The sequence below is a fragment of the Portunus trituberculatus genome, chromosome 48 (assembly GCF_017591435.1).
Source record: "Portunus trituberculatus isolate SZX2019 chromosome 48, ASM1759143v1, whole genome shotgun sequence".
Taxonomy (NCBI): Eukaryota; Metazoa; Arthropoda; class Malacostraca; order Decapoda; family Portunidae; genus Portunus; species Portunus trituberculatus.
The window spans coordinates 4,592,639-4,613,653 of NC_059302.1; the positions used below are offsets into that span (position 1 = coordinate 4,592,639).

At 34.4% G+C, this 21,015-nt stretch overlaps 1 protein-coding gene across 2 annotated transcripts in view; it reads right to left on the bottom strand.

Moving 5' to 3' along the window:
* The window catches only part of LOC123498479 (integrator complex subunit 4-like), a 30,892-nt gene extending 10,147 nt beyond the window's left edge, over nucleotides 1-20,745 (bottom strand). The window contains exons 1-10 of one of the 2 annotated variants that reach the window (XM_045245594.1): nucleotides 20,589-20,745; nucleotides 19,039-19,197; nucleotides 17,721-17,849; nucleotides 15,536-15,712; nucleotides 12,831-12,965; nucleotides 11,694-11,807; nucleotides 9,894-10,112; nucleotides 3,919-4,093; nucleotides 2,865-2,998; nucleotides 934-1,128 (exon numbers count right to left, since the gene is read on the bottom strand). In XM_045245594.1, coding sequence (XP_045101529.1) covers nucleotides 934-1,128; nucleotides 2,865-2,998; nucleotides 3,919-4,093; nucleotides 9,894-10,112; nucleotides 11,694-11,807; nucleotides 12,831-12,965; nucleotides 15,536-15,712; nucleotides 17,721-17,849; nucleotides 19,039-19,197; nucleotides 20,589-20,648 — 1,497 coding nt within the window. In that variant the 5' untranslated portion in view covers nucleotides 20,649-20,745. The remainder of the gene's footprint in view (nucleotides 1-933; nucleotides 1,129-2,864; nucleotides 2,999-3,918; nucleotides 4,094-9,893; nucleotides 10,113-11,693; nucleotides 11,808-12,830; nucleotides 12,966-15,535; nucleotides 15,713-17,720; nucleotides 17,850-19,038; nucleotides 19,198-20,588) is intronic. The other variant, XM_045245595.1, reaches the window with a different exon arrangement.
* Nucleotides 20,746-21,015: the final 270 nt, after the last annotated feature.

Sequence of the window (21,015 nt, forward strand, 5' to 3'; positions counted from 1 at the left end):
TTTGATTTCTAAACTATCCTCCCATGCCTTCTATCTTTCTGTAACTTCATATCAAGTTTCCTATTGCTGCTGTCATAGATAGTCAATGAGCTAGATCTATTACTAGTGCTGTTCCTCGGGATTTTGTCCTGTTACCCACTCTCTTGCTATTATTAATTTTCTAAACCAAAGTTTCTGTCTTGTCCACTTCTACGATGATAATATCACGCACTGTTCCACATCTTTTCATAGATGTCCAACCCTTCAGGAAGTAAACAGCTCATGCAAGGAAGCCACAGAATACCTGACTTCAGGTATCTCTAACACTTTTGATTGAGGTAGAGCAAATTTAATAATATTCATTGCCTCAAAAACTCAATTCCTCCATCTATCAATTAATACAACTTTCCAGATATTTATCTTCTCTTCTTTCATAACACTCGACTGTTCCCCTCTTCTACACTGAACATCATTAGTATTGAAGTGTGTGTGTGTGTGTGTGTGTGTGTGTGTGTGTGTGTGTGTGTGTGTGTGTGTGTGTGTGATAAAGCGATGATTTCCTGACAACCTGGTAAGCTCATGGGAAATGGCAACAAGGTAGAGTAAAATTTCAAGCCTGTTCGTGTAGTACAATAGTAAAGAAGAGGTTAAATTAGTGATAAACATGCCACAAATATTGTATACATTGACTCATAATGCTAAATGGAAAGTATTTGATTTATACTGTCAGTACTTTTAAAGGAAAAAAATTTCCCAAAAATTCAGAAAATTAAAAAACCCCGAGGCTATCACATCCCAAATTTTCCAGACAAAAGCTAATATACATACTCACACAATTAGTGACTGTCATTCATTTCAAAATATTGTTTTTAAGCTTTTTTTTTACCAGCTTTATTTTTGGAATTTTGTTCTCTTCTTATAGATTCATGACAATAAAATAGCAGCACCACTAACCTGAGGGTATCTGCGGAGATTATCTAGGAGGCTGGAAACACAAATCTTGACAGAGGAGATAGTGGAAAGCACAGTAGTGCCAAGAAAGGTGTGCAGAGATTCACGTATATCCAATGATGCATCCTTGAGGGCGTGTAGGATCTCCTCTAGCTGGTCAGCTCGCAAGATAATGTGACCAGCTATCTGCTGGAGTACCTATGGCATATAACTCATTAATAGTCAATCTTCATGTGTTTATTTTAAGTAACTGAATGCATATATATATATATATATATATATATATATATATATATATATATATATATATATATATATATATATATAATGACAGGTCCAACTTAGACAACGTAAAACTTAATAGTATAATTCTTTTTATTATTATAATAAGAGGTTTAAACAAAAAGGAAAACCCTGAAATATATAAAGAGATTAGCATTATAGTTCATATTATAATTTGTTTACACTTGGTGGTCCTCATTCTGTTCTCTAAATGATGCACAATAAAAGTTTTCAATTATATTTAACCATGCTATGGTATGCAAAACATTACACATTGTATCTCTTAGTAGCTTCATTTATTGACCATTTGATATGCAGCGTGACTAAACCTGACACAAATTTGCTAAACAATAGATAAATTTTCAGGTAATTGATAAAATAAGAATTGTAATATTAAATTCCCTGATTCAAAGAAACTTCAAACGATACCAAAAGCTAGCCATATCACGAAATATCTTGATAGCAGCATTTCACCTATGGAAATCATAATAAATACACTGTATACCTGAATTTTCTTCTGCATAATATATTTTCCAAATTACAACCTTGCCTAGTGTGGCCACAACTTATCTGAGCAGTGGAATACAGGCTGGATCAACTTCAAGAATTGTAGAATGTTGTGTGATCACCTTTGTGATCTTCTGCTCGGGTGCAGTGCATTTAAAGTTCAATCTGGCTATGCAGTTGTACTAATAATTGAACACTTATCAGGTTGTTTCCAGGAGTTGGCTAAGATGTTACCATGTAAGATGATAACTTTACAGTGATCTCTCAAGTATTTTGTCTCCTCTATCTGTGTTTGGTTCATGACATCACACTTCCCATGTCAACTGATTGTCTCATTAATACTGACATGATACAAATAATGTACCACATGAGCATAATGTCATTCTCTGATCATGATCCTTTATTAAACAAAACGTATATATTATACAAAAAATTTTTGGGTTCTGTTTCAACTTATATCCAGCTTTTCTTTCATAGATAATTTTTTCATTAATACATGAGCTTCAACATGTGCCCTTTTGTTCCTTGAAACATATCTAGGTGATATTTAATTTAATGCCATGTGTTCTACAGCATCTTAGCAGTTACATATCCTTTTGATTCAGTTATCCTTTTCCAGAGTTTTGAAGATTCTTCACATGCCTTCTCAATAAAGGCTAACTGACAGTTGTCTCGTGAATGTGGGAATCATAGGAACTCTGATAGAAGAGACACACATTAAAGATAAGATAAATTCATGTGGAAAAAAAAATTTAAACAGGCTAAAACTGAGCTAAAAATTATTTTTGTATCTTATACATTTACTTGATAATTATTCATAATCAGGGGAAGACATTACATTCATGCTCACACTGTTTTATTTATGATTTAAATTCACCCCAACTTAAATTTCAGCAGACATTTTTACAAAAATACAACAAAAATCATTAGTCCCAGATCAAGCAATCATCACCAGTAAGTACAGATAAGAGGATACCCTCTTTAAAATATTTGAATCAATCTACATTAACAAGAACATCCAAGTTCAATTCTCACAGAGGTGGCACAAATGTAACCGGCACAATTATAAAAATGAACATCACAGCCTTATGATGGTGATTACGAACTAATTTTTCTAAGATATGACAAAAGAAGCTGTTTATTACCTGGATAGCTTTGAGACGAACTTCTTCAATCTCATCATTAAACATATCAACCAGAAAGTCCAGTGACTGATTGGCAAACTGTGCATTATTCAGGGCCAAGGAGCATATTGCATCAAGGGCTGCATTACGAACCTCTGAAAATGTAATAACAAAATACGATTGAGTGTACTCATTTTTGCACACACACACACACACACACACACACACACACACACACACACACACACACACACAAAGAGAACAGGGACAGAGGAGATTTAATGTATGTTTATAGGATGGTAAATAGTAAGGAGAATGTGAAACATGGACAGAGATTATTATTTTACTTTAGACACATTGAGTATAAGGCAACACACCAAAGTTGAAAAAAGAAAATTGCAGAAAAGACTAATTATCTTAGTATATTTCTCATAGAAGTGTGAACAAATGGAATGAACTTCATGAGGAAATTGTGAATACCAAAACTGTCCATGCTTTTAAGAAGAAACTGGATAATGGATATAGAGACAGGTCATTATGAGATTAATCCCCTCCTACAAACCACGAGGTAAACTAGGTAAATGCACAATAAAAAAATAGTAATGAAATAATATAATAAATAAATGAAATGAATAAATAACAATAAATAAATAAATAAGTAAATAAAATGGTACCTTTGTCAAAGCATCAATTTGCAATTTGCAACTTCAGTCACAAATTGACACATGTGAACCCTCCTTAATAATACTTTTCATTCTAGTAGATGGCTATAAAGATTTCATACATTGTTTTTGTTGAAAAATGTTGCTTATCACATGGAAAGGATTAAACACCATTAAATATGACATTTCACAAGCAACTGAACAATTCATATCAAAATAGCTCCATATTGATAATATCAAGAAAAATCTAAGAAAAGAAAACATCTTTTGGCCAGTCTTTTCCCTTCTATTCATAAATTTTGCATATCATCTGCATGTCTCTGAAATTGTCAATTGTGAAAAGAGAAAAACAATGTTATAGACTTTATCTTTGAGTTACTTTGATGAAGAAAACAATTAAATATTCAACTCACCCAAAAACTCATCTTCTAGACCGTGAACATTAGCACCACAAGAACCAGTGTTGATAATGGAGACAGAATCAGCTTCAACATGTTCTTTTGGTGCATCATCTGCCCAACGCTTTCCTGATGACCACTCACCCGATGACAGCATTGCCAATGCCCGCTCATGAGCTGATGGCTTCCTCTGATAGCGTAAAAGGATAAACTTCTACATGTTAAAGGTTCATTAGTTTGCTAATTAGTTAAATTTATGAATAAAATTAAATGGCAAAAAAAAAATACAATATAGAAAATGCCTCACTTAATTTCAAATCACAATTCTCCTTGAAATATTAAATATATTTCTTTATAATTTCCTTAAAATTAGGAGATAGTAAGAGAACAATTTGGAACACTACATTTTCTTCCTCTCTGAAAGATTCTCTTTATATTTTAATAAACAGAAAATAAATTTCTGAATGTTAAAAGTTCTCGGAACAAAAGAATATATGTATGTATACAGTGCTCTCTAAAATTTTCCATTTACTTTCTTACAAAGGGATTACTCTAAACTCTAGAATTAAAAAAAATCAGGATACTGATAATACTGGAAATACAATTAGTTATTCTGGCCACATAGCCTTAAACTGTGTGTATTTCATCTTTGCATCCAACAATGGCACTGTGATAATGCAGCACCACAGTATCTAAAACTGTGAGTGTGTGCTTTCTTCCCACATCTTGTAGGATGCAGTGTTGTGGTAGCACAGAGCCATTCCATCTTTTCCTGAAATTTGTGGATTGTCTTGGTACACACAGTCTTGTTAGTAAGCTCATTCCAAGCTATTATACTTATATGAGGAAAACTGTGCTTCTTGATGTCTCTTCTGCAAACACTACTTTTCAATTTCTTTTAATGCCCTCTAGTGCCACTATTTTCAGGTACTACGAGGTCATCCCTGTCCACCTTTCCCAAACCTTCTAAATATTCTATCTAGTGCTTTCAGATCACCTCTTTCCCTCCTTTTTTCTAGTCTCGTCAGGCCCAATTTTTTTCAAATTCTATAACTATATCCTTTTAGACTTGTAGGAATTTTTGTATCAGCTCTTTGAATCTTTTCCAATTTCCTAATATCTTTCTTTAGACTTGGTGACCACCAAGTCATCTTTTCATCTGTGTGGTTGAAGGCCATCTTGATGTTTCTCACTGGATTATATGTTCCTCCAGTGATCTTGTTTATGTGCTTGCTAAATGTCAGATTATTTGAGACAGTTACTACCAGATCTTTTTCCTCTGTTCGTATGTTAAGTTTCTCTATACCCTAATAGTACTTTCCTTCTGTTTTTCTCGCACTTGTACCAAATGCCATGACACTGCGTTTCTTGGCATTAAACTCCATGTTCCATCTTGATGAGCATTCATGTATTTTAGTTAGGTCTTGGTTGGTTCATGGCATTGCAGTCCTCTTCACATGTTATTTTCCTCATGAATTTAGCATCGTTGGCAAATAGACACATACAAATTGTTATGCCCTCTGCCATGTCATTTACATAGATTGAGAACATTACTGGCACCAAAACTGATCACTCCACTTTTTACAACTCTCCACTCCGATTTACTTCTTCTGACAACTATCTTACTTTCTCTACCTGTCAAGAAGTCAGTCATCTATTTTAATATAGATCTTCCTAGTCCCCCTATATTTTCAAGTTTCCATATTAGTCTTTTGTGTGGTACCTTATTAAATGGTTTCTTGAGGTCTAGATAAATGCAATCTGCTCATCCATTACTCTCTTGAATTATGTCAATTACCCTTCAGTAGAAGCTTATTAGGTTGGTTACACATGACCTCCCCTCTCTGAAGCCAAATTGTCTCTCTGTTATAGCCTTGTTGTTTTCCAAGTGTTTCACCCATCTTTTCTTGATGATCTTTTCAAAAATTTTTTGCTATTACACTTGTCAGGGATATCAGTCCATAATTAAGTGGGTCTTCTTTGTTTCCAGCCTTATAAATATGAGTAATATCAGCATGTTTCCAGTCCTTGAGGGCTCTTCCTTCCAACAGAATGGTAAATGTCTCCATTTATCCAATTTTTCTTTAAAGTTATGCACATTATGTGCTGTAACAACTTCATTATTCAATGCATTCCACTTTTCCACAGTTTTATGTGAAAAACTACTATTTTCCAATATCCTTCACACACTGCCTCATCCTAATCATCTTTACATGTCCTCTTGTTCTTCTATCTTTTTCTGTCACCAGCACCAGGTCTTGCTTGTCTATCTTTTCAATGCCATAGACTATCTTGTACATTGTTATTAGATCTCCTTGTTCTCTTTTATCTTGTAAGGTTGACAGTCCCATTTCCTTCAGCCGTTCTTCATATGTTAGGTCCTTTAGTTCCAGCACCACCTTTGTAGCAATCTTCTGCATCCATTCTAATCTTCTTATATTTTTTTTTTGAGCTTAGAGACCACACCACAGCTGCATATTCCAGCTTTGGACATATCATGCTTGATATTTTTTTTCATCATATACTTTGTCCATGAATTGAAATGCCACTCTTATATTAGTCAACATTTTATATGATAATCCAAATATCTTGCTTATGTGTTTTTGGGGGTTCAGATTTTCCTGTCTAATCACTCCCGCATCTTTTTCCTCTTTAGTCTTCATTATTTGTTCCTCTCCCATCAGATAGTTCTATACCAGTCTTCTTTTGTTCTTTCCTAGTTCCATTATGTAACATTTCTTAGCAATGAACTCCAATTTCCACTTCTTACTCCACTCATAGATTTTGTTTTATATCTTCCTGTAAGAGCAAATAGTCCTCCCAGATTTTGATTACTCTTAGCAGCTTTGCATCATCAACAAATAAATCTATATAACTGTTTACCCCATTGTGAATGTCGTTTACATAAATTTGGAACATAATGGGGTCTAACACTGACCCTTGTGGCACTCCACTTGTTACTTTACCCGAAGATCACAGTTTTCATCTCCCTGTCCTTCAAATAATCTCTTGTCCATTCTAACAAACTTCCTTGCAGTCCTCTTATGTTCTCTAGTTTCCAAAGTAGTCTTCCATGAGGGACTTTATCAAAAGCCTTTTTTATGTCCAGGTATACTGTATCCACCCATTCATCTTTGCTTTCTAGTCCTTCTATTACTCTTGAGTAGAAACTTATAAGTTTGACACACATGACTGTCCTGTCCTGAACCCAAATTGTCTATTCGATATAACTTATTCTTCTTCCAGATGTTTAACCCATTTTTCTTTCATAACTATTTCACACAACTTCCCCATAACACTTGTAAGTGACACTGGTCTGTAATTTAATGGCTCAGTTGCCTTTCCTACTTTCAATATCGGTATTACATTTGCTCTCTTCCATTCTAGTGGAACTTTCCCTTCATTTAGTCAACTTGTAATTATTTCCCAAACTGGATCCAACAGTTGCTCTTTACATTCTTTTACCACCCAGCCTGATACATCATATGGCCCCATTGCTTTTCATACATGACAGTGTGATTAGTGTTTTCTTTTATAAGTGACTTATCTACATGGATGGATGGATGGATGGTAAGAATTTATGACTAAGTATAAAACTCAAGGATCACATAACCTAGATATTACTGTGAAGCTTGTGGGGATATTGTACATGAATACACTTAAGCAGAGAAATGAAATAATTTATGTTCTGATAAATTCATAAACATTAACAAAATACTACAGTGAATACTGATCCTTTATCTTAGTTTTTACCTCTTGAGTTATTGGGTATTTTTTTCTTTTTCTTCACAGGAAATAGTCAAGATCAAAATGTACCCTCTTTTGAAGCTAATTTGTCATATCTATCTTTAAAGCTAGGAATGTTCAATGCATATGAAATATCATCAGTCAATGCATTTCATTGGAATATGCAGCTCCATTGTGGTCGCCCCATAAGAAAGAGGATGTAAGGAAATTAAAGTGTTAAGAGAGTAGGCGTACAGATGGTTCAACTTGTCATAATAAGAGAGATTAGCAAGATTAGAAATAAGAAAAAAAAAAAGAGAGGGGAGTCTTGATTGCAATGTGCAATTCTGTATAAAGTATATGAAAATTATATAATGGTTTGGGATACACCAGATGCTACAGAACATAGAAAAATATGAAAAAAGAATGCTTGCAGAAGACTTAAAAAGTATACAGTAATACATATTTTTCTATATAGAATTATAAATGTATGGAACAATCCACATAAAAAAGTAGTAAGTATACAAGAATTCAAGGCTAGGTTAGATATTAAGAGATATCGAGATGGGATAGCATGAGCATAGCTCTTGTCCTATAAAGCACAAGTAGGTAAATACACACTTTCACAGACACACAAACACTCTTCTACACAAACAGACACCTGGGAAAATTTGAATGATGCCAGTACTGTATAAGACAGAAACAACTATTATTAACTGCTGTGAATATAATAAGCAATTGGGAATGGGAAGTTGGGAAGAGCAAGAAGATGCACATGACAAAATAACAATGAAAATAATGCTTTTGTAGTGGTTTTGTTGAATATATGCTAATTAACAACTTTTGTATATAGCTTTTCATCTTAGGCAACCCATTCTTCCCTCATATGTGTTTGTTATGGCCAAGGTTTATTGTAGAGTAAACAAAACTAATTAGAAGAAACACTGACGTGAGATCTCAGAAAATCCGAATTATCAGAGGGAAACTGCATGTAGCTTTTGAAGCCATTGTGAAAATTAGCAAACATAGCAGGAGTCAGGCAGAAACACCAGTTGTTCATGACAGACTAGGATGAAGGCCATAGGGGAAGTGGGCAGTGTTTCCAGTGTGCACACTATTGTAGCGTAAGGTAGTTATGCATTATTATTATTATTATTATTATTATTATTATTATTTTATCTATTTATTTTTTCATTTATTTATTTCTTTAAGTAACTGGGGAAACTGGCCAAGGGCAACAAGAACAACCAGACGTAAAGGCCAATCTCTGAACAGGGTTAAGAGAGTTAGCCAAAAGAATTGGATAAATGTCTTGAAACCTCCTCATAAATTAATTCCAGTCAAAGGTAGATGGAAATACATCAGTAGGCAAGGAGTTCAAAGTTTACCAGAGAAAAGGATGAATGATTGAGAGTACTGGTTAACTATTGCATTAGAGAGGTGAACAGAATAGAGTTGAGAAATAGAAGAAAGTTTTGTGCAGTGAGGCCGTGGCAGGAGAGGAGGCATGCAGATTGTAAGATCAGAACAGTTGGCATAAAAACAGCACTATACAGAGGAAAAATTAATATTACATATTTGAATTATGTATCTAATATTAAAATAAGTATTCATCTCTTCTGGTGTGTATGAGTAACTTGAATATTTTTCTAACCCAAGCAACATTGACTGTATCACATTGTTCTTCACCTCTCCCACTAATTTCTTTTAATAGCACCATGCACCTCACTGGTTACTTACATTTTTGTAATTGTGTTAAAACCCAGTGTCATTTCAGCCTAATTATTTTTCTCCCATTCCTTCACTTGGATAACTCTAACACAAGATGCAATTCTCTATTGTAGAAGGCTACATTAGATACATATCAGTGTCCAACTTCCACCATATATCTTGGACAACAATGCAAAATATCAGATGTCTAGCCAAGTGCTCGTGTCCAATTTCCCCCATATATCTTGACTGACAATCTGAGATATTCAACACCTATCTGATGGCACAATACTAATTTGATATCCATGATACTCACCACCTGCTTAGGCAGGCTTATGTAGATAAATAAAAATGAAAATATAAGTACAATTATGTATTTGGTATTTATCAAATTTTTCCTATATATTCAGTATTTCATATTTAAATGTATCCAGTGTACTTGGTGCCTAGCCCAAGAAAGTAAAACTTAATTCCTTCCTTTTGGAGCAAATAATTTCCTTTCTACTTTCTCCCTGTGCAAAAAGCAAAAACACAAAAGCTGAATAGATACAAACCCTCATATTGGACATTAGTTTCTTGTCCAGTGTTTGCTGCAGGAACTTCTCTGATATTCCAGACATGGAGCCAAGGAGAGAGGCTGCTTGAGTTCTCACTCTTACATTGATGTCATTAACAACATTACATATTTGAGAAAAGGCATGATCCACCAACCGCATGTGAAGGTCACTGTCAGGAATGGGTACTAAACGCTCAGGGTCACTCTCAGCCGCCACCTGTGTAGGGATGAAGGCAGGTGATTACATGTAGAATTTGTTTCAATGATAGCATATTCTGTATTCCCTGAAAACATTCAATGTGCATATATGTATCAGTTAGTCCATCCTTTAATTTGCTTTTCTTTCTTAGTTATTATATTTTGTAAGTTGAACTCCCCAGTATAATTTTATACCTAGGTGACTAATAAGGTAGTGTTATATATGGCTGATCACATGTCTGAGGGATGTGTGGTGACAAATTGGCTTTTGTGCTTCTCCCAGCTTGTGCGACTGTAGCTGTGTAGGATAGTTGAGGCATGCTCATGACTGCCTGCAATATAGTGACCAAGTACCATATTTGATGGGTTACAAGATGCACCCCCCAAGAAAAAAAAAAAATAAATAAATAAATAAATAAATCTAATAGGGCCAAGGTTCAGCTTTGAGGCAGTCATTAGTGGAAAGTCTATGGCAACAATGTCCCTTAAATCAAACTCCAAAGATCTTCACATAAGTAAAGTGATTATTGCTTCTACACCACAAGAAAAAACTTATTGCAAGGGAGCAATAACAGGTAATACTTTTGGGTAATTCACATGATATGACACAATTCAGGAAGAAATGACTAAGTCACAACAGTTACATTGCATGTACCTAAACAAACTCAAGGTCAGTTACACCCCAAACCTGGCAACATGTGCAAGATTCAAGTGTTCCTTTGTATGAAGTCATTATTCCAATATACAACCAATAAACAGTAAAAGCCAAAATTACATCATATTTGTTTACATCTCACAGTTTTGGTAGGTTATAGCAAATACAACTGTGAAAAGTTTTTTTTTTTTTTTCTTTATCTAAAATATTGGGATCTAATAAGGAGGTGAATACATATGAGAGGGTTTCAAATATCAGGTGAAACCCTTCATTTCATATTTAGAACTTAAACCTGCTCATTTCTGCTTTTTTTTTTTTTCCCCCAAATGCTTTCCCAGACTGAGGTGCATCTGATAAGTGGTCAAATATGGTAATTCTATGGTGTACTTATTGTTAACACTGGGATAATCAATGCTGTTCTTTCCTATTGATGATGTGTCTGCAACTCTTCTTTCATGGTTGTCATTCTACAGCACTTTTACTCTCAGAGCCTACTACCAAAATCATCTTGTTGCCAGTGTTGAGTTGTCTAGTACTGTAGGGTATGCTGCAACAGATGGTAGTTATAATGTATAACTGCTGTAATGCAATGATATTTTAATAAAAAGAAATTTATCAAATTAGCAAATAAAAACTAACCAGACAAAGTTGCTACTCACATGAGTACTAAAATTTCAATAAAGATTTTATCAGGATAATAAACAGGTAGGCTAAATATGAATTATTTTGAAATTCAAGGAAATAATTAGCTGATAAATCAGATGAACCAGCAAATTACTTCAGAATTTATCCCTTTAACAATGATATCTCAGCCCTTACTTGTTAATTACAGATTTTTAATTTTTCTATTTAAAGATAAATCCTGACTTGAAATTTTTGAGAAATCAATTCACAAATAAGAAAACATCTATAATAAGCCTTATAAACACATCTAATAAATTTTACCTTGATTAAGAAAAGTGCAGCAGCTCGCACACACTGGTAATCATCACTAAGAGCTTTGCAAGCACTATCATACACTTCTGCTGGCAGCTTTACTCCCTTCTCTTGGACCACCATCTGCAATGAGGTATTATTTCATTCAAACCTGATTCCTTGTAAAGTATGTAATACAGAGATCTATGTTTGCTGCAAATACTGATTATAACTATCTATCTATATATCCATATACCAGACTGACATTGCCACAAAGGAATATAATTGAGACATGCCATCCCTCCTTCATAAGTACTTTCACAACTACCAAATCTATCATATCTTAATCAACTGGTCTTTCAGGGTCAAATGACTGATGGGGAATTAATTGTGTTAAATGCTGAAATTAATGTAAACAAGGCCCCAACATTAGAACTTACTTACCTCTGCTATACCATAAGCCTACCCATACATTAATCAGTTCTAGTAATCAGTGATTACCACAAAAAAAAGTCTCCAGGAAAAATGGCCAGAAGTTGCATCCTGTACACAAGCCATGTAACAGTGGCTACTAAAAATGTAATGTCAATTACTATAATTGATAGTGTAGGTTCATAGCATCAATCTGAACTATTTTATTAAGAAGTAGATTAAAAAAAAAAAAGTGGCCAAGAAAGTAATGGATATATTCCATCATTAAGTAGAGACTGCTATATGGAGTATTTTACACAATGTACAATAAAATGAAAGAATATCCTCATTTTTTTTTTATCTACTTTTTATAAGTTCAATATTCCTCAGGAAAGTTCTTATCATCCTGTGCCAATAACTGGGTTACATACAATACAACAAGACACCAACATGTGAATTATGTGGCAGAAAAAGAAAGGGTTGCTGTAATATTACTTGAACTGCTCTTAACCAAACTGAAATGGTCTGTGTGTGCACATCCACCAATGATTGCAGTGGCCTGCCACACTGACATAGTAAGTATAATAGACACGGTCACCATTTTTTGGTGGCTTGTGTGTGGGCATCCATAGAAACAAGTGTATTCCACGTCTTGGCACAAAATAGTAGCAGCCATCATTCACTTAACAGTGGTCCATATGCATGAGGTCTAATACTGTATCTATCTCCTTCCTCCCAAAACAAGTCAATACTAACAAGAGCATTAAAGGCAGCTGTTCTGACTCTATTGTCCTGGTGGGATGTGTGCTCAATGAGAGTATTCATGATTGATGACTGGACACGCCCTGTCTCTCCTGGACACAAGGTTCCCACTGCTTCAAGAGAGCGTACCTGCCAAGGAAAAGTTTCCACTAAAAATGTATAAAGTCAGTGGTGAATACAATGAACATAATTTTATAATGCCAAAACAAGAAAATAATTTCATTTATAAAAAAAATAATTTTTGAGCAAGTTATGACCTTCAATATTTCCTTTTGTCTCACAACACAAGGGAAAGTCATAGCCTAGCCTCTGAAGGCAATTCTATTCCTACACACATCACTACAAGCACACAGCACATGTACAGCTTTCACTAAAAAAAACTGGCCCTTGTCCAGTGGCCAGTGAAGTTACAGATAGAGGGAGCCACGGGAGGGTAGTTGGGAAATCAAAGCTTTAGGATGCCATACTCTACAATAGATGTTTAAGAGTCTTCCTGTTGAGGATAGACTCAAACATTTTAGAGAGGTAAGAAATTAGAGCAATAGTATGGTAGTCTGTGGGATTAGAGTGGTTACCCATTTTAGGAATAGGCTGAGACTTGTAGGTAAACTTCCAGCAGGAGAGAAAGGTAGATGTTGATAAACAGAATCAGAAGAGTTCAACTAAGCAGTGTACAAATACAGAGGCTCAATTCTGGATAACAGTAAAAGGGACCTCATTAGAGCCAAGGCTAGCAAAATCATAAAAAAAATATTGCAAAGGATCTTCATGCATAGGATGAAGTAGCCAAAGGGTGGAGGAGAGGGAAGAGCAAACCATGAATCATCCAAGGTGGAGTTTTAGCAAAGGTTTAGCAGAGTTCAACTTTAGAGATGGGTGAGAGCAGTGATGCCAGTATGTTGAAATAAAGTAGGGAAAGATGAAGAAATGAAGTTACTGATGATACTACCCTGTGCTTTTCCATTTCTTTTAAAAGATGACCAATACCTCAGGAAGTAAATAGATAATGCAGGGAAGCCACAGACTGCCTCAAAAACTCAATTCCTTCACCTATCAACTTGATACAACCTTCCAGACAAACTATTCCCTCTTCTTCAATGACACTCAACTGTCCACCTCCTCACATTGTACATCCATGGTCTGTTCTTTATTTGTAATTCAAATTGGAAACTTTATATCTCATCTCTAGCTAAAGCAGCTTCTATGAAGTCAGGCATTTTAAGTTGTCTCCACCAGGTTTTCTGCTAACTTTGTACAGGGTTCTTATCCATCCATGTGTGGAGTATGCTTTACATGTTTACATGTATAAGGGAGCTCTTCTAGACAGGGTGGAATCAAAAGCTGTTTTTATCAACTCTCCTTTAACTGACTCTCTTCAAACCCTTTCTCACTTCCTCATCTCTTGCTATCTTCCACTGCTATTTTCATACCAACTGTTCTTCTGATCTTGCTAACTGCATGCTTCCCCTCCTGTCGCAGCCTCACTGCACAAGATTTTCTTCTTTCTCTCACACTATTCTGTCTACCTCTTTAGTGCAAGAGTTAACCAATACTCTCTATCAATCATCACTTTCTGTGGCAAACTCTGGAACTCCTTGCCTGCTTTTATGTTTCAAGACACTTATCAACTGTTTTCAATTAGTGCTTGACTATATGAGGACCTGCGCTTCAGTGAGACACTTTTAGCTGCCCTTAGCTGGTGTCTCTCCTACACACACACACACATATATATATATATATATATATATATATATATATATATATATATATATATATATATATATATATATATATATATATATATATATATGAGGCATGGTATGCGAGAGGGGGACAACCCATACAACCCTACTTTAGAGATAATTGTGTTTGAAGTTTATGAGTGATTACTACTATGAAAACGGTCAAAATGTATTACTGTTATGCATCAAATGAGAGGTCTAGGGTAGCTCTGTCATACCATGTGGTTTTTCTTAATTCTTTTTTTAAATTTTTGGTTATGGCTGCAAATTTTATTCAATCCCTACTTTGCATTTTTATAAAGTATGCATGGTATTAAAGGTATTATGTTAAAAATATGTGTTAGGGTTCACTTTCATCCTTTATATTGGCTTGAGACATTTAAGTTATTATCAGGAACAATGCGTAGCGTGCGTGGTGAAGAAAAAGGCTAGTATAGTGGTGATGCACCACATATGGTGGGAGAATGACAACAATATCACACAATGCCAGGCTGTGATTGGCCATATGCAGGTGTGTAGCTAAATGCTCTATTTTCATTGGGCCATGAATGTCCCAGCAAGCACAGGGCTTGTCCCTCTCTTGCAAACAGGAAAGAGTTAGTCTGATCCACACTATGGCCCAAATCAGGTCACTTCAGGTCTTAGTTTAACCACCAGGATGGTCAGATTTCCTCTGCCTGACCTTTCCACATGATAATCACACCCTTTAACAAGTTCTTGCCTATAACTCAAAATGTCCAGATTTGACAATTATCCCCCTCTCCCATACTGTACCTCATATATATATATATATATATATATATATATATATATATATATATATATATATATATATATATATATATATATATATAATAAAAAAATCTTTGCAGATGTCCATAGGCATTGAAGTTACAAATAAGATTTAAATGCTACTAACTTTATGAAAAATTGTTACTATAATGTAATATTACATACCAATATTATGAACTTTGTGGTGGTAATGTGGGAGAGTGCCAACTGGATCACTTGATCTTGAAGTTTAGGATCAGGAGGAATGCACTGAGATAATGCACATGCAGAATGAATCACTTGGGCAAGCACCTTTTTTGACTTGGTTCTTTGAGCTACCCTCATCACTTCTTCAAATACAGGCTGAAAACAGGAAAAATAATAACAATTATTATTTCAATTTTTTAACACTATAAATGAGACAGTATTAGAAATCTCAGGTCTGAATACTAATTGTATATAAGGTATTATGCATGCAAAATAATATGCAAAGCACCACAGTGCCAGTGTCAAAACAGAATTAAATCAATTGCAATAATGTTTGATTTTTTTTTCTATCAGTATAACTTCTGATGGCAGAAGAAATAGAGGAAGTGAGTTTAGGTATGTGGGAACAGTAACAAGTTTACAAGGTGAGATGAATAGAAAAATGAGAACATTAGGCATGCAGGAGTCATGAAAAGAAGTGTGTCAACAGATGTAAAAAGAGGTTTAAAGAATACATTTTTCTACTGATTGAAGTATGGAACAAAAAATCAAGATAGGGGATAGAGTACAGGTGAGATTTCATGTTGTGGTTATGAGTTGTTTGAGAGGGATGTGGGCTTCATTTTACGAGTTATTAGTATGATTTTTAAGACTTATCACAATAAGTTCACAAGTCACCTTATCATAACTTATATTTAATGGTATGAGGTGAGGTGTGGGTGTGTTAATGGCATGTTATAGCATGTCATCATATCTCTATCCACGAGTGAGTCCAAGTGTGAAATGATTCTTGAATTTGAATTATGAAGGCAGATGATGGAAAAACTCATATGGTTAATATGGTTTCATAAAGAATACAATGAAATATACATGACAGAAAATATGTGAGGTAAACAGTAACAAGGTAAATTAATAATAATGCTGAAATACAACTGGTGTCACTCTGTCTCATTTTTCAACACTGGAAAGGTCCAAGGAGAAAGAGGCCCAGATGTATGACAGGTGTCTCAGTGGTGATCTTTTTCCTGAACTAGGACATAGTGTATAGATGTGAATGAAATGAATTACATATTGTCTGAGTCCCACAGTAGTGTGCCAGATGTGTTACATGAGAGAGGACACCCTGACCACTCTGAGCCTGCCTAAGCTGCCTGCTGGGCACCGAAAATCACTGGGAAAGTTTGGAAAGAGCCTCTTGCAGCACCCATACCTATGCCATATGCTGCTACCTGAAGAACTGGTTTGTGCCACATGACACCAGAATCAGATTAAGCCCTTAAAAACACTGCATAGAGACTGATATCATCTTAACATGGTCCCCACCATGCAAACCGTGCAAACCATCCATAAGTCCATAAGTCTATTAAGTAATTTTTTTTTCTTTAGTTTTATAGTTTAACGTACAGTTTGTTATCACCACTGCCTTATTAATAAACTTTTATTATGGAACGTTATTCTTAGATATATCAAGGATTGATTATAGAGTATGAGCCTGTCTTAGTCAAAGCTCAAATTGCTATCTCATCATGCTTATAACAAAACACCCATCAATTTGAGAATATCTGGTAACATCTCATCCTGATGGAATTTATCAATGTAATTTATAATGTCACAGACAAATAAAGATAACCTAATGTGTAAGAATAGTCTAATACCTTATTCTTACAGGTTTGAGTTGGCCAAAGGTTGAGGGTATTGCCTTATTGAAATATTAAGCTTTTATGTTATATCTTTTTTGTTTTTTGTTAACTAGTGGTAGATTTTGTTGCCATGAGTTTGACATGTTGGTTAGATGAGTTCAAAGGTTACTACCCCCTGGCTTTTTGTAAGTGAATGTATGACTGGGTGGCATGTTGTTTTCTGGTTGTTGCAATTACATAATGGCTCTTGTGTGGCTGTTACCATGAAAAGTATCATTATTTTGCAGCATGAGATTCTAATAAACACCTTCCATCAAAATGAATGTCACATTTGTTATTTTCTTCCTAGTTCTCTCTTCCCAACACTGTTTTACAACAGAAACCTCACTGCCAAACATTTGATCCAATTGGTTAAAAAACAAACAAAGTATATTATCAAATATAAATATATATATATATATATATATATATATATATATATATATATATATATATATATATATATATATATATAAAAGACCCACCTGAGCTTGTGCATGGCTTGTGATGATATTAGCAAGGAGGGCAAGCACCTTGGTGGTAATGAAAGGTGGAAGAGTATCATTGAGAAGCAGCTTCATCAATTCCTGCACCACCTCAATTTGGGAGTCACCCTAAGATGGATAACACAGATAACATACACATCAATGTAAAATAAAAATTTTCATACACATCCAAGATGACAGCTTATAAGACATGACACATTGTGTATAACATTGCACCATGAAAAAGTCCAGTGCTAAGACAGATTTATAGTATTAAAAGTTACTGTAGTAAGTCCTGTCAAACTTTTTCAATTAATATAACTTTGAAAGGATTAATCAACAACCCTTCCATCCTAACTCACAAATTCCTATGTCCTATTAAAATATAATTGAACTGATACCCCACAGTAGTTGTATATTATGTACTAGATAAGACCTGTCCATTGTGCAAGTATATAATTCTATAGTCTATATAATCAGCCTCTCAGTTTGCAGCTTATAACCACTGAAGTGAATCTCTCTCTCTCTCTCTCTCTCTCTCTCTCTCTCTCTCTCTCTCTCTCTCTCTCTCTCTCTCTCTCTCTATATATATATATATATATATATATATATATATATATATATATATATATATATATCAGATAAAACATTCAAATTTGTTACTTGTTTTCAAATATATTTAATACAGGATTAGAATAATCATTATAAAAAATTGAAATGTTCTCATTCCTTTTTGAAAATTTGAAAAAAATATACCTATTTGTATTCTTTAAATAATGACTCATGGTAAATATGTATACTGCAGTTCTCATGTAGATATTTCAAGTCAGCTTCAATAAAAACTTAATGGTTAACAAGAACTGAGTTATGTAGGCTGAAGTGTGTTTATGGATAAATTTGTTCTCTACTTTCTTTTTGTTCCCTAAGATTTAACAGAGTATTCATATTTGTTAAAATCTGAGGTATTCATATTCAAACATAAAATTATTGCATTCACTCCATTCTTGCTAGGTATATATTGTCTGTCACTAATAAAGGTTAATGTATTTTGTTAAAGGTGGAGAAAAATGTATTTATCACTCCAAAAGTATCAAAGTAATACATAATGGAACAATTGGTAACTTACTGCCAACTGGGGATTTAACTAGCAATGAAGTGGTAATTTCACCTAATAGAACTTGGATTCCTAAAATTTCATATTATACACATTTCTCTAAAAATATCCTACTGTATAGAATCTTTTATATAGTATGTCTATTGGTATGAAATGGCAGTAATGAATAATACCAAACATTGTTTGAGAACTCAATCAACTTACAGTTAATGGTAGAGAACTGTGAAGACTGACAAGGGCTGGGAGGAGCTGTTGGGGATCTGTAGTGTCCAAGGATGAGGTGCTGAATTCACTGTGGTCCACCGTCTTACTGCGGCGAACCAGATGAAGCCGCTTGGTTGGAGCTGGTTTGGGACCATCTTCCTGTGCAGAGAGATTTTCACTATAACTAAAATATCTGCAAATATCCAAGCAAACAAAATAAAGTAGAGATGCATGTGTGTATGGTATGAATAACAATACATATGCTGCTGTGTCCTATTTTTATGAAGGAAAAAACAATGAAATCATAATAGTCAAAGCTAAAGTCACATGAGCAGAAATGCTCATCATATCAAATTGGAATGAATAACCATTCTGGTTGTTGCAAGGTTAACAAAAATTCTTTCATGAAGCATATAAAGGCAATCTGCACTGTATGGGATCAACAGTCAAAAGACACTACTACCAGTGTATGGAAAAATGGAATAACTGAAATTAAAACCCTAATTCCAAGGAACCTAACCTGATCGTAAAGTGAAGGAAATATATCGATAACATTAAGATATGGTTAATTAAGTTTAATTTGATTGGGTAACAATGCAGCCAAGAACCTTTGAGACTGATCGCCTTTTTATTGGGAATCCTAATGTGACCAACTGATCTGAACTGTGAACTCTTGGTATTTGCCAAAATTAAACTATTTTTTTCTCACAAATCTTGATGAATTTTAACTAATTTACAATCAACTTTTGTCATAAATTACTATGTTTTATACAGTGGTGGACGGAGGTTGTAGGGAGGCAAAGTGAAAATTGTGATTTGGAACACAAAGTGATGGCAGATTATCGATAAAACCACATCAAAATGTATCAGATAAAAATAGGTTTGTTCGCCAAATGGAGTTTGTCGCGAAACAGGACAGTTTTGATGCCCCACATAGTGCAGTTCCCGTACCATGTAATTATTCTCACCCTTGCTAAATATCAATATGGAAATTCAGGAGGTTAGGTTAATTTGGTGCATCGTGTCACATTAGCATAAACTAGGTTAAGATAGTGTCCTTAGGGAGAGGGGAGGGAGCAGCAGTTTCGTAACGAAGCCTATGGTTTAGTTTGGTAAGGTTTTGCTTTCAACACCAAAAAACCCGGCATTTTCACCTCCACAAGATTGCTGGATCTAATGAGGGTTAATTTCGGTTGAATTTTTTTTTTTTTTTTTTTTTTTAAGAAATAGCAAAATTATGTCTAACCTATTCAACTGTATTCTAATCTTGATTATTTAATGGAATTAACCTAAGGAACTTGAAGAAAAATGCGAGAGATTTACACAAGGAAGAAACAATTATATACACATCTACACATGCCATAATTCTTTGATACATCCTGAAACATCAACTTCCAAGCATATAAACACAAAAATTGCAGTTTTAGATGTAGGTTTTAGTATCTCCCTCCTGAAACTCAACTCACCCGCCAAAGTAAAAAAAAAAATAAATAAAAATGAATAAATAAATAAAATAAACAAACAAAAAATACAGCAGATGTCCAATTTACCACTATTGTTTGAGTTTGGCAGTATTCAGCCAGCGCTCTCTTCTTTAATAATGCTGCCATGGTCTTCAATTGCAAATAATTTCACATCCATCCACTCGTCTCCAAAGCAAATTTTACTACACTATAAACGATTCCGACAAGACCGACAACAGAATCCAGTACTTTGTTTTATGTTTGGATTTCTTATCTCAATAACATACAGGATTCTATTCGTAGTTTGTTTTTGTATTCTTCGAGGAAACTTTAGATTAATGTATTCATTTTTTTTTTTCTTTATCACAAATAGAGCAAATGATAAATGGAAAGTTTACGTACATTCATCCAGAACATGAAAACTACTACGTAGGTACGTAGAGTAAAGCAATATATAAATTAAAACCTTTGATAAGATTCTACCTGCTAAGTAATATTAGTAGTAATATCAGTA